A 13,516-nucleotide genomic window follows, 5' to 3' on the forward strand; every position below is an offset into this window, starting at 1 on the left:
TTCACACTTAGGATTGTTGCAGCATCCCCATGGTCATGTGATCACAATTTGAATACCTGGCAATTGGCATGCATTTATGTCCCAGATCATGTGGTCACCATTTTTAACTTTTCCATCTAGCTTTCAAGAAGCAAAATCAATAGAGGAAGTCAGACTTGCTTAACAATTACAGTGATTCGCTTAATATATGTGCCAAAAAGGTCATAAAATGTGGAAAACCCACTTAACAACTGCCTTGCTTAGCAACAAAAAATTGGGCTCAGTTGTGGTCGTAAAACAAGGAAATCGTGGTCATAAGTCAAGGACTTACCTGCATATTGGTTGCTGTTCCCCGGTTAAAACCCCCCCTCCCTCCCTTCCTTCCTGAAATAGTTCCATTAACAGGAGCTTTGAATCCAGAAAAATCTTTCATATTATATTTCAGCACTTTCAGAGAAATGGAACTAAAACAATAGATGGAATATCCATATAAGGAGAAGACAGAACATTGCTGATTCTCTTCGAAGGTTTCTATACTATCATGAAGTTTTGTCTCATTGATATTCTGTCTGGATTTGTTTCAACACTCACAGCCACTAGGCACTGGGTAAGGTTTTCTACTACCACCTCTTGCTCGGCTTGGGGTACAGATATAAAATTAGATCTCATCAGCATACTGATAACTAACTCTAAATTGATGGATGATCTCCCACAGCAACTTTTGAACAGAGGAGATATGAAACAATTCTGGAAAATAAGTTGAACTTTGAGGCACCCCAGATTGAAGGATGCAATGGTTCAACCTTTCTTCCCTCAGAAGGACTGATAGAAGCTGTTGGCTTATGTAGAATGTAGAATAGTATCTATGGTCCACAGTCCTTGCGTACAGCCAAAAAGATATAATGATCAATAGCATCAAATGCTGCTGGGGCATGGAAGGATACACTGTCCAGTTCCAAGCAAAGGTGATCCTGAATTCCTAGGAATTGGAAGGAATTCAAATAATCTGGTTTTTTTTTAGGACCCTCTGAAATTGGAGACAAACCACCTTCCACCTTCTCATCAACTTTCCCTTAAAAAAAAAAAAGGTTGTAGACCAATCAACAGTGTTCCATCTTCTGTATGCATGTAAATCCTTATTAGGTCTTCATATAAAATTTCTTTGTGGTAGCCTCTGTTTTTATAGAGATATTTCAGTGAAAGGACATTTTGAAAGTCCATTCTGGATAGTGCTGTGCAATGAAGAAAATGCAACTAAAACCCAAATAAAATTATCAGAGTGTAATGCAATACTTCCCAGATAATTTTTCCCCCTTAATGAAATCTCAAACACAATGCAATTCGAAAAGGAGTAACCCAACCCATGTTCACTCAATTCAACCTTAAACTTCTTATTAATGCCTTATTGGTGATTCCATTTAATAGTTCATGCTCTTTAAGCATAAATTTAACTTACTATACATTCCAAATGAATTTTGTAATTCAAAATTGTAAGATATAGCAATAACATTGGCGGATTACATATTATTTGAAAATGAAACTGTTGCATCTGAACTCACATCAGTAATTACTATACCTTAATTTGGCTTACGAATGCAATCTTAGAAATCTCTTTAAGGTGGGTGAGATGGAGTCTCATCTATTCCTAGTGAATTAATTTGTACTTTATTTATACTGGTCAAGATGCAAATTTTAACTAGGTGAAGATTCATTTTTATATACTGTACATAAATTATATTTGCAAAATAATGGTGATTAAAACAAACATAAAAGATGCTTTGAGTAGGCGCTACAAAATAGCTATTTGTCCTCCATTATTTTCTATCTAAAAGGGTGATGAGGGACTAAGTAAGCCGATTTGTATTCAGCTAGTGTGTACAGCTTAATTAGGAAGGAAAATAATTACTAATTAGAAAGAATACATCAAGAAAAAAATGGGAATGATGACTGTGCTCAATTCTTTCCATGACTGATATTGCTAAACTGTCATTTCAGAACATTTATGCAGGCACTTCTGACAGTATTATGTACTGCATAAAGAACACTACTATAAAATGATGATATAAATGAGAAATGATATTTGATACTTACTGCCTGGGCTGTTTTTATTGCCACAAATCTATGATTCCCTTCCTTTCCACATACGTATCCAAAGGCCCGATGGTCTGTGATATCCTTTGCGATGTATGAAATTTCATGTACTGCATGATGGTGTTGTAGTAGCTGTACATAAACAAAGCACAAGAAGAGCATTTTTAATGGAAGCTCAGATTTTGTTGAAGCATGATTTTTATGAGGAAAAACCTGAAAAAGAACAATCCCACAAAGAAAAGGTCGTGGTTTGATCGAGTCATGCGATTTATATTTATAAGGATAAATGTGTAAAACAGCAGTATCACCATGAAAAGCAACGCTTCAAGCACATTTTCTCCAAGACTACATCTGGATGGTTTGATCTTGTTTATAATCATTTCATGCTGTAGGTGCTTTAGGTGTTTCATCTAATGTTCTGTTTTCAGTTAGATGAATCTTCCTCATCTGTTATCACAAACTCTCTTGTGATGATATTCTGTCAAACTTCAGATCTTTCAATGACACGTTGCTTTTCTTGTGATCATTAAGAAAGCTTAAGTTGCTACAATTCCTTTACCATTATTCTTCAGTATCTTTCAAATGGCCTTTCTGACAAACCTGCCTTATGTGCATATCCTGAAGTAGCATTAGCACTGAAATTAATATTGCTACTGTTTAAATAAGATTAAGTAAGATTTAAAGGCAAACTGGCAATTGTTTTTTTTTTTTAAATTTTTCTAGAATTCTTGGACTGGATGGTATAAAAGTTGTTATAATAAATAAATAAATTACATGACTCTCACTGTAGCTATATTCTTCTCCCAATGTCTTGTTTCTATATATACTTTTTTTTGGCTTATTGACTGATTCTCTTTTGGATATCTTGTTCTCTATTGATCTGACAGTCCAGTTTAGGCAATGTCCACTGCTAAGAATTGCTACACAAGCACAATCATGTTAGGTAACAAAGATAGGAACCCTCTTGCACAATTTTTTTTTTATTAACAAGGCTTTGATTTTGTTTTGTTTTTTGCTTAATTTGTATCATTTAATTAGCATTTCACTAATGTTCAGAGATGACAACTTAACATTTTTGTGTGTGCATACCATCTATCTTGTATAAAAAATTTTTTTATTTAACAGCCAGTGCAGATTTCACATATTTAATTTAAACCTGAAAACATTTCATAAAATTCAAACAGAATGCAGGCACACAGAGACTGATCATGGTAACTAAATTTGCAAAATCTTTTCATTAAGTTATTATAACCTATTATAAATTATAGTGATTAAGAAAATCTCATGTCAATCAATGGCAGTAGCAATATAGAGAAACAAAGAGAAATATCGTTTCTACTGAATTTTAATTTATCTTTTTAATTAGCACAGAAAAATGAATTTAAGCTTAGCAGAGATTAAAATAATATTCTAGACTGACATTTATTTCAAAGATGAATTTTCTTGACATTTATACTTGTCAATTTATGTTATCATAAAATATATGAACCACATATTATGAAGATTTGAATGTACTGCAGAATTTATTTGATTTGTAATCTGTGAGTAAGACACTCAATGGTGAACAAATATACAAGGGCCTTCAAACTTGGCAAGTTTAAGTCTTGTGGACTTCAACTCCCAAATTCCTGAGCTAACATGACCGGAGGAGGAATTCTGGGAGTTGAAGTCCACAAGTCTTAAAGTTGTCAAGGTTGAAGGCCCCTGTTATATATTGACAACAATTGGGACCAGAATTTATGTTGCTAAGCAAGGCAGTTGTTAAGTAAGTCAAATCCAATTGCCTTTTTTTGCCATGGTTAAGTGAATTGTTGCAGCTGTTAAGTGAATCACATGGTTGTTAAATGAATACAGCTTATCCTGTTGACTTTCTTTGTTAGAAGCTGGATGTGAAGGTCAGATATGACCCAGAGATGCTGCAGCCATTGTAAATACATTACAGTTGCCAGGGGCCTGAATTTTGATCGCATGACTATGTGGATGCTGTGATGGTCACATGTGTTAGGACTGGTTGTAAGTCACTTCTTTTCAGGGCTGCTGTAACTTCAAAGAGCCACTAAACAAACAGGTTTAAGGTTGAGTACTATCTCCATATAAATCATGCATGGTAAGTATAAATAGGAGAGCTGGTCTGGTGTAGTGGTTAAGGCACCAGACTAAAAACTGCGGGACCATGAATTCTAGTTCCACATTAGGCACTGGCCTTGGGTCACTTCCTCATTCTCAGGCATAGAAAAAAGACAATTGCCAACCATTTCCCAAATCCTGCCAAGAAAACTACAGGGATTAGTCCAGGCAGTTGCCATAAGTCAACATTGAGTTAAAGGCCAATCCAAACCAAGGTTAAAAGCAAAACCATCAACAATACAAGTGAGCACAATGGCTGATCTTGAGAGACAGTTGCTCAGTAGAGTAAACACCGTCACAGAAAAGCACTGTTTTCATGCCTTAGCTCCTATCACTTTGTGAAAGTAGAGAACTAACAACAGCTTCCCCTAGAACAATTGATTTGGTTGATCCAAGTTGGAGAAAAGGATCCTGGAAATACTTAAGGCCCAAATCACGCTGGCCTTTTTATGTTAAAAATAGTTGTTTGACTTTAGAAAGTAAGGCAGGGTCCACAGCACAGGTGTTACATGTGACAGCTAATAAGCAGCCATTGTATTTTAAATCAACTGCAGCTTCAGGTTGATATCCCCTCTTATAACATATTTTCATAATCCAGGCTGGTGATTATTAGGATGTGACTTGTTGGGAGTTAACTCCAAGATCCCTGAAATCTATGAATACTATGAAAAATCATGGTAGCTGTAAATCAGATTTGCTGTATTGGGGTGGTGCTTTCTCACCTATACTAAACACTGAAGCAATTAAGAGAGAGAGAGAGAGAGAGACAATACATCAACGGCAGGTTTGCCTTGCTTGGAGTCAACTTCAGAATTAACCAGAGATCTCAGTTTTACTGTGCAATTTCTTTTTAAAATGAATGTAATCATCAATCTTATATAAAACCTCAAACTGATGCCTTGTTTTGGTTCAGCTTTGACAAAACATCTCATGATTTATCTCCGTAAAGCAAACAATGTTCCTATCTAGGGGTGATATAAGGAGCAGGGACAAATGACATTTCTATCAAATTGAAGTTAATGGGAAAACACTCCACTTAACAGCTACTCTACAGTTACTTTGGGTTACTCAAAGTGGATTGCTCAATTGTAAAGAATTGGGTGCTAGTCCTGGTGGAGTTTTATTTTTCTATTTCTATAATGATTTTCTAAAGACATTATAATGCAGCAGTGTTCCCAAACTAGATTACAATATTAAAACATGCAATTTAATTGATGGTTCTTATAAATATAGAAGTCTAATCCTCACTAAAATAGATACTGGCTATTACAATAAATATATAATTTAAATATTATGTATAATTTATATAGTTTTTGCACAGGAATCACCTTCTGTCAGTTATTTTGTTGGATTAAAGAATGAGTAAGAGATATAAGCAGGAGAAAGAAGGAGGTGGGGAGACACTGCATAACATCCAAACTCCAGCCAAATTAGGGAAATATCTATAATATTGACCCAAAGTTAAGCAGATAATCCATGTTGTCTAAATTGTCATGAGATCAGCAGCTATAAAATCGTTTAAACAAATAAGCGCTTTCCAGCATACTGAATTCAGCAGGCACTCAAAACAGCATCCCCATTCTGTTTTCCTAGCTATGAGGAATATGGATTCCGTACAGATTCAGTCCGTATGAATGTTGGTTTAGCCAGAGGTTTGGATATATTGGTTTCCTACTGTACATTAGGCTGTCAGATTCATTTTTTATCCTTTTTCAAGAAATATTAAACATAAAACACTCCCAGAAATAGGTTTTAAGCAAGACAGAATACTTTGAAAAATAAGCAAATAAGAATCTATATAAGCACTGTAATCCTGAAATTCTAAAACTCTACAGAAGAATGAGTACAAATCTAGTGCACCTACTCTCTATCCTACAGCACTATTTCTTTATAAGATATAAACAAGAAAAACAGACATTAGTTATTTTATTCCGGTACAAAGTAAACTTGAAAGATAAACAGTGACAGTAACTGTATAAAATATGGTGATGCCCTAGCTTACTGATTAGGAGCTTTGCAAAAAGGACAACTGACAATATTTTGGATGAATGCCACATAAACAATTGAAAAACTGTAATTATTTAGACATTTTCACAATCATGGAACATAATGGAACAAATACACTGTTGTCAGACTCCTTGAATGAGTATATTACTAAAGACTTGAACTGGTGCTTCTAGGTTTCCAAAGTTTTTAGTAATTATCCATATCCTAAGCAAACAAATAGTCCCATTATTCATAAAAGCTTACTTATATCCTATTGATCATATATTATGACGTATCTGCCAATAAATTTAGAAGAGTAAATTAATTTTGTTGGAAGGGGTAAGCATTCTTCATGAGAGCTACATATTCTCTAGGGTATTAATTATATTCGCTTATTTACATAATATAATTATATTGATTTATTAGATTTTCTTTTACATTCCAGCTGTAAGCTTTCCTTCTAATTGTAAAATTAGGTCTCCCTTTCTTTATCTCAGGGTTGTATTAAATCAATTTTTTGTCATTACCTTATTGATTGCCAAGCAGTATTTGCACAGAAATTAAACTATGATCACATTCTTTATTTGTGGAATTGGACATAAAAGATTATTCTGCAATGGTAAAATATCTGTAATGCAGGGACAGCAAATAGAAACATTTTTATTTATTCAGGAAACCTCATTAAGTCCTGGAAAATCATTATATTTCCAATGGCTGATGCAAAAGCACTACCTTGTAACTTGTACCAGGCTATTAAGAAGCAGTAAAGAATCAGACTCAATTGAACAGAAGGGGGAAAAACATGCTTACAGCTACTATCCTGTCAGTATTTATAGAGAATTTAAGTAAATGGCTGTCAAGAAATTCTTAGACTCTATTAAGAATGTTGTGGCCCATCACACTAGGTATAGAATAAAGTACTTTATATTGGTTTAGAACTTTCTTCTGTTTTAGGCAACAATTTGTCATGAGACGGTTCTAAATTCAATGTAGAATATATCAATTGTCCAAGGAGAACTTTAACTAATTAGGAACACCATTTAATTCAGGCAAAACAGAAAATTCATATTATTCAGAGCACATTCATGAACAATATTATATTTCATAATTACCTGCTTGCTACTATTCTTCTAGAAAACTAACAAACACCAGCAAGCAACAAAAATACACTTTGACTGAAATCAGCTACTAGTGGTTCACGTTTTCAATCTATGTACATGTAAAGAAATCTGTGAGCTATTTTTAGATTTGTGAAATGGATTAAAGTAATGAAACACAATTATAATAAGATCAGGACATAGAAATAGCCTTTTTAGTGTATTACTTTTTCTATTCAATTCTAAAGGGTTTATGATTTCTGAAATAATTTAATTTCAGGAAAAATACATTCTGATTACACAATGTTTGGTTGTGCTTAATTTAAAATTAAGCATTCAGGCTCAGCTTCAAATTAGAAACAAGAATTTAGGAATGCTTAGTGTCCACAGAATTTTTAAATGCTATCATATTTTTTCTTCCATTTTAAAAGGCTAAAAAAGTACTATTCCAGAAGTCTGAATGAAACTTTTAGTTTATTTTCAATTTACCCACCTTTAAGAACAAAATTCTTAAAGCAAACAGAAATAGTAAGGGAATATTTACACAGCACCATAACGTTTAGCTTTTGGTGATTATTGTTTGCCATTAAGTCAGCCTCAACTTTAAGCAATAATAAAATCTCCAGTATAATCCATCCCCAAACTGGTCCTTCAGGTCTTCCATTGTTGCATCCATCACCACTGTAATGGAGTCCATACACTTTTTTTCTAGTTGTCCTCTTCTTTTTCTTTTCAGCTTTTCTAGCACAAACTCAAGGAAACTTGGTCTTCTTATCATCATCTTCTTTTAATGACCCCATAATCCCTTGCGGGGTGAAGTCTGGACAACTGAATGGAGCTGAGTGTTTACTGGCCGGATGCCCTTCCCATAGCCTATGCGGAGTTATATTCAGCAGATATATTCTCACCCTGCCCGGAGAGAGAAATATCTGCCTCCACCTAGGATTAAACTCACAGCCTCCTGACTGTGAGGCGAGAGCTCCACCTCTAGGCCACCACACTACTCGGAACTAGGTCTTCTTATAATGCATCCAAAATATGGTAATTGAGTCTGGTCATTTTTCTGTGAATGAAAACTCTGTGATCCATGTATTTGCTTTCTGGGGTCTATGATGTTCTGAAGCTTCTGTTATTAACATTCCTATTTTTAAATATGTGAGCACATGTTGCAACCCTCACTAGTTCACATAGAGTGATCCCGTATTTTCCCTGCAATCATGCTGATTTTGTTATATATAACTAATACTGCCTAAACATTACATAGTATTGTTCAAAAGACACAAAAATGTGTCTATTGCTTCTCATGAGCTTTGCCAATGAGGAGTAATTGAATTCTGTGAGAAAAGCCACTTATCCGAGTTCTAATACATTATCTAGCATTACAAAATAAAACCAAATGTTCCTTATTCTAGTTCTGAATGGATGTTCAAAGGTATAATAATAAGATTCATAAATCTTCATATCCTAAAAACTATTTCAAGAGCACGCTATTCAAAATGCACAGACTTAATATGAATAATTCACATCCTATCATTTTTTATGTTTCCTTATAATTCCTCGATATTATTTGTTTAGCAGTGTTTAGTAATATTTCTAAGCTGATTTGCTAGATTCAGGAATGACTTCTTGAGGCAAGGCATATTTTGAACCTTAGTCAATTCTTATTATGTGTGGACCAAGCATATAAATGTGGTACACATACTTATGTCAGTTTCACAATGTCATCCCCACAATAGTCCCAAAGGTGTTTTTTCAGGAGACAACTGGACTTGTTTTTTCTTTTGAAGACATTTTGCTTCTCGTCCAAGAAGCTTCTTCAGCTCTGACAGGATAGTGGGGAATGGAAGGACACCCTGAGGACACAGATAAACTTCCAAGTGCTTCAACGACCCTCTAAAAGGATGCAAATTACCAGCTGTCTGCAAGGAATATAAATCCTTCCATTCCCCACTATCCTATCAAAGCGGAAGTAGCTTCTTGGATGAGAAGCTAAATGTCTTCAAAAGAAAAAACAAGAAAGTCCAGTTGCCTCCTGAAAAAAAAAACATCTTTAGGACAACCATGACTGAGAATCTCTACAGACATCCCCACAATAGTTCCCCTCCAAATATATGCAAGATCAACAAGATTAACAGAAAACACTCTGAACCCAAATTTATCCCCAAGGTGAAAATGTTCTTAATTAACATATATCATCCTAACCTGGACAAACAACTTGCCTACATTTCAGTTTGATCGAGTCTCATGTACTTGCAAATTCTGCCAAGCATAGGCAGGAACCTGCGAAAAGGTTCCAAACCAAACTCATAAAAGTTTCCTTCCCCTTTCTTTGACCAAGATCACACATCTAGTACATGTATATCTCCTTTTCCCTTTACTGGACTTTTGGTGAATTTTTCAGCATTGTTTGTTGATTACCTGAAGACTTATTTATAATTTCTAAACAATTCCACACATTTCTGGAAGGTACACTAAGCTTTGCAGAACATTTAATGATATAAATTTCGTTCCCTAAGTCTCAGTGTCCCACAGGATCTCAGCTACAGCCTTCTCTGCCATCTAATAAACTTTATACAAGTTTCTCTCACTCCAATCTTCTCAAGCATTCGTTTTTTCTGTAATTCTGAAAGAAGAAAGATTAAAGAAGGAAAACCTGTAAAAATTATAATTTTTCCTCCAAATGGCTGGAACCCAAGTTCCCTTGATTATACGCTTCCTTATCTTATATCCACAGCGTACATTCAGACGGCTTCATGCATGAGCTAATCGCCTATACACACAGCATTCAGTCTGTTTGCTAACTCTTCTCCTGTATTTTGAAGCAAAACATTTTAATATAACAAAGAATATGGCATTTAAGTACAGCAGCTAAAGTGTTTTACAAGTTAATCAAGATATTCTCCATTCTTGTATAAATGTACGACAGTTCAAAGTCACTTCACAACTTTGTTGATATGTCCCTTATGACATTGTATTATAAATATGATTAATGATTATGACAAATATTATATCTTTATTCCAAATTTAAAGGCACCGTGGTAACAACATATACACCATGCACTGCATAATGTCAAATTTCCATAATTTCATTTTGTGTGTTTTAGAGGCAATTTACCAGCTCAGAAATGAGCCCATGCAAATGTGATAAACAGATAGACCTTGACTTAAGACCACAATCGAACCTGAATGTTCGTTGTAGGTCACTCCAGCCATTAAGAAGATCACAACCTAATAGGACTTGATTTTATGACTATTTTTGTGACAACTATTAAGAAAATTAGTAGTTAAGCAAACCACATGATTGTTAAATCAATCCAGCATTCCCAATAGGTTTTTCTTTCTTTCTTTTTCTTTTTGCCATTTTCTATAAGTAAGTTGTGCAACTCATAAGCATGAGTGACACATAAACTTGTTGTCTGGAGCACTGAAGAGGCACCTCTCTCAAAGGTTCATTAAAGCCAACCTGAGGCCCTTTCAGAGCATATGAAACTTCCACTGCACATAAAACTTCCACTGCATTGCAAAAAATAAGTGAATAATGACTTGCAATGAAGAATACAACTGGCATTGCTGACTTTTTTTTAAATTCTCTCCTCATAAATATGAAAGCCACCATAAAATGTGGTTTCAAAAGGAATTTATGATGCACTTTGTTTCAAGAAGATATTCAAAATCAAAAGCTTTGCTGGGCATAAAACCATCTCTCTATTGCTCGTTATTGCTGCTTTTGTTTATCTGCAGCTTTACTTTGTAACAACATACTATGTTTTTTTTTTACATACTTGTGAGATATGCTAGAATTGAAAACTAAAGGGCAAACATTTTAAATAATACACGAATAAGCCTGTTGTACAAGATTTAAGAACATCCAAGATCTTAAGTCACCGAGAATTGCACATAAATCTGTATATTAGCTAGAGGGACCCCAATGCTGCTTTAGAAAAATCTAGGTTACAAAATAAAATATAATGTCAAACTAGACCTTAGGCATATCTACAGGCATAGTCTATCCATTTCAATGTCACGTCATGCAATGTATTGTTAAAAACTGCAATGATGGGAATCTGAGAAACAGATGCCCTATGGCTTTCATAGTTACTTAAATAGCTTATACAGCACTTTTAATGCCTTTGACAGTAATAAAGCCTTACATTTACCAATGGCTTCTTTTTTTTTTTTTTTGCATTGCTAACTAACTATACCATGGCAGAGAAGAGTGTGTGGTTATGGGAGCCTTGCCTGCCACAAATTATAGTATATCATTAGCTTCGTAGATGGGTTAGCAATGCATAAGATTATAACAAGTGGAGTGGCAGCTGGGAAGCAGTCTTCTTCCATTTCTCTTTTTAAATCAAGAGCTCCTTTTAGGAAAGACCCATATTATCAGCTGCTGTTTCTCCTTTTTGCATCATAAAAATAACCTGATGACAAACAATATTATGAGGATTCTATCCCTTTTATAACAGCACTTCTGGATAAGAAACACAATAAAAGGGTAGCCATAAGTTTTAGAAATATTTGTGGACAAGTTTTGAAGTGTTTAGAAAGCCATTCTTCAGCAAGAAGAATTTTTTAAAAAGATATGCTCTTTTGAAGGAAAAGGCTTTATCAGAGCACGTCTAAAAGTTTCTTATGTACTCTGTCCACAGACTATCAATTTCCTTCGATAAAGACCTATATATAAAGAAACTATCTGGAATTTTTTAAAAAATGTAATACATGGATTATATTTTTCAAAAACACAGAAAGAGAATACTGGACTAATTATTTTTACTTTTTGGTATGTTTTAATACAGCTATTTTTTGTGCCTTACTTCTTCAAACTTCTGCCTTCCCTATATGAAATCAAAACAGTTGTCATCTATTTTATAATACCTTCCCAAGGATAGAGAAAATGAAATATATGAACTTTTTTTTACAGATCAACTTGTTATCAGGACCAAATAAATATGCTTCCATTGAGGCTGATACTGGTTACTGAAATCTTCAGAGCAAAGTGTCAAAGATACGATGTTCATTTTTTCCACACTGCTTCAAGAACTCTGCCAAATTTTTGTAAGCCAACCAGAGTCACTTTGGTTCAGTTGGGAGGCTGTACAAATGTTATAAACAAAAAAACAAATGATGCAGTTCTTTGTACCAATTGGAAGCTTTACTACCTTCCACTTTATGGACAATTAAAATTCATGGCAACAAGATAAATATATTCATGCTGACTTGATATTGTCTATCATTACATAAACATTGTGTGGACATTAGGATAGTTTATAAATTTTCACAAAGTAAATGGATGCTTATAGATTTGTCCAAACCTATCCATAGAAATTATCACTAAGTTTAGATATCCTTTTTTCAAACAAAACACATTGTTTTATTCAGAGCTATGGTCATACAAATAAATAAAATTAAAATATATTTCAATAAATGAAACTAATTAAAATATTAAATCTATACTTGCAAAAGGTATAGCTGTGTTGAACATGAAAGGGAAAGTAACTCATTTTCTGCATACTTATTCCATTGTTCAAATTTAAAAGCTTGGTTTAACATGTTGCAAAGATTGCTTGGAGGTGGGAGATACTTCCAATGTAATCTACCAGTTCCCCTTGCTCCTATGACTATGTAGGACAGATGGGGAGGAAGCTAACCACTAGATTGAAAGAACACAAGCAAGCGGTCCAGACAAAGAGATCCAAACTCTTTGGTAGCCTCACAATATAATGAACGAGGACATACATTCAATTTTGCAGCTACTAAAATTGTTGGGCAAGCAGGTACAAACAGCCAGGAAAATGATTGAAGCCTTGTCAATCAGCCGGGAAACAGCCAGGAAACAGGCCCCTTGTCAGTCAAGAGGAGTGCTGATTTACCACCAGCTTATCAAGAACTTAGGAGATGAGGGATTGGCAGCACAAGGAAAAACAAGCCAATGACTTAATAGCTGGCCATCAACATCCCAATCAACAGGTATGAAACCACACACAACCAGGTACCATATAAATACCACACCGAATAGCTCCAGGCACACACTGAAAATGGGCTCAAGCACAAGTCTGAAAGCTCGGAAGACAAAAGCTCTGGTTCCAGGGACTGACCCACATTGAATCCTGCAACATTATACCTGGCACACATACATTCACCTTCATTCATGTCGATATACTTGAAAGTATTTACTCACTGCTACTTGTGAGACATTACTGACATAAAGTAAAATAATATTCTTTCAAAAATGCTCC

General features: G+C 34.6%; 1 protein-coding gene across 14 annotated transcripts in view; it reads right to left on the bottom strand.

Annotated features, from left to right (window-relative positions):
- Positions 1-13,516, bottom strand: part of DAB1 (DAB adaptor protein 1) — a 754,595-nt gene that overhangs the window by 70,836 nt on the left and 670,243 nt on the right. For all 14 annotated transcript variants that reach the window (XR_015748591.1, XM_087960346.1, XM_087960344.1 and 11 more), the window contains one exon: positions 2,071-2,202. Coding sequence is in view for 13 of the 14 variants with exons in the window: in XM_087960346.1 (XP_087816472.1) it covers positions 2,071-2,202 (132 nt within the window). In the remaining variant the exon portion in view is untranslated. The remainder of the gene's footprint in view (positions 1-2,070; positions 2,203-13,516) is intronic.

The sequence above is a fragment of the Notechis scutatus genome, chromosome 3 (genome assembly GCF_049901735.1).
Source record: "Notechis scutatus isolate UNSWTSFEM ecotype Mainland chromosome 3, rNotScu1.2, whole genome shotgun sequence".
In the NCBI taxonomy this organism is placed as follows: domain Eukaryota; kingdom Metazoa; phylum Chordata; class Lepidosauria; order Squamata; family Elapidae; genus Notechis; species Notechis scutatus.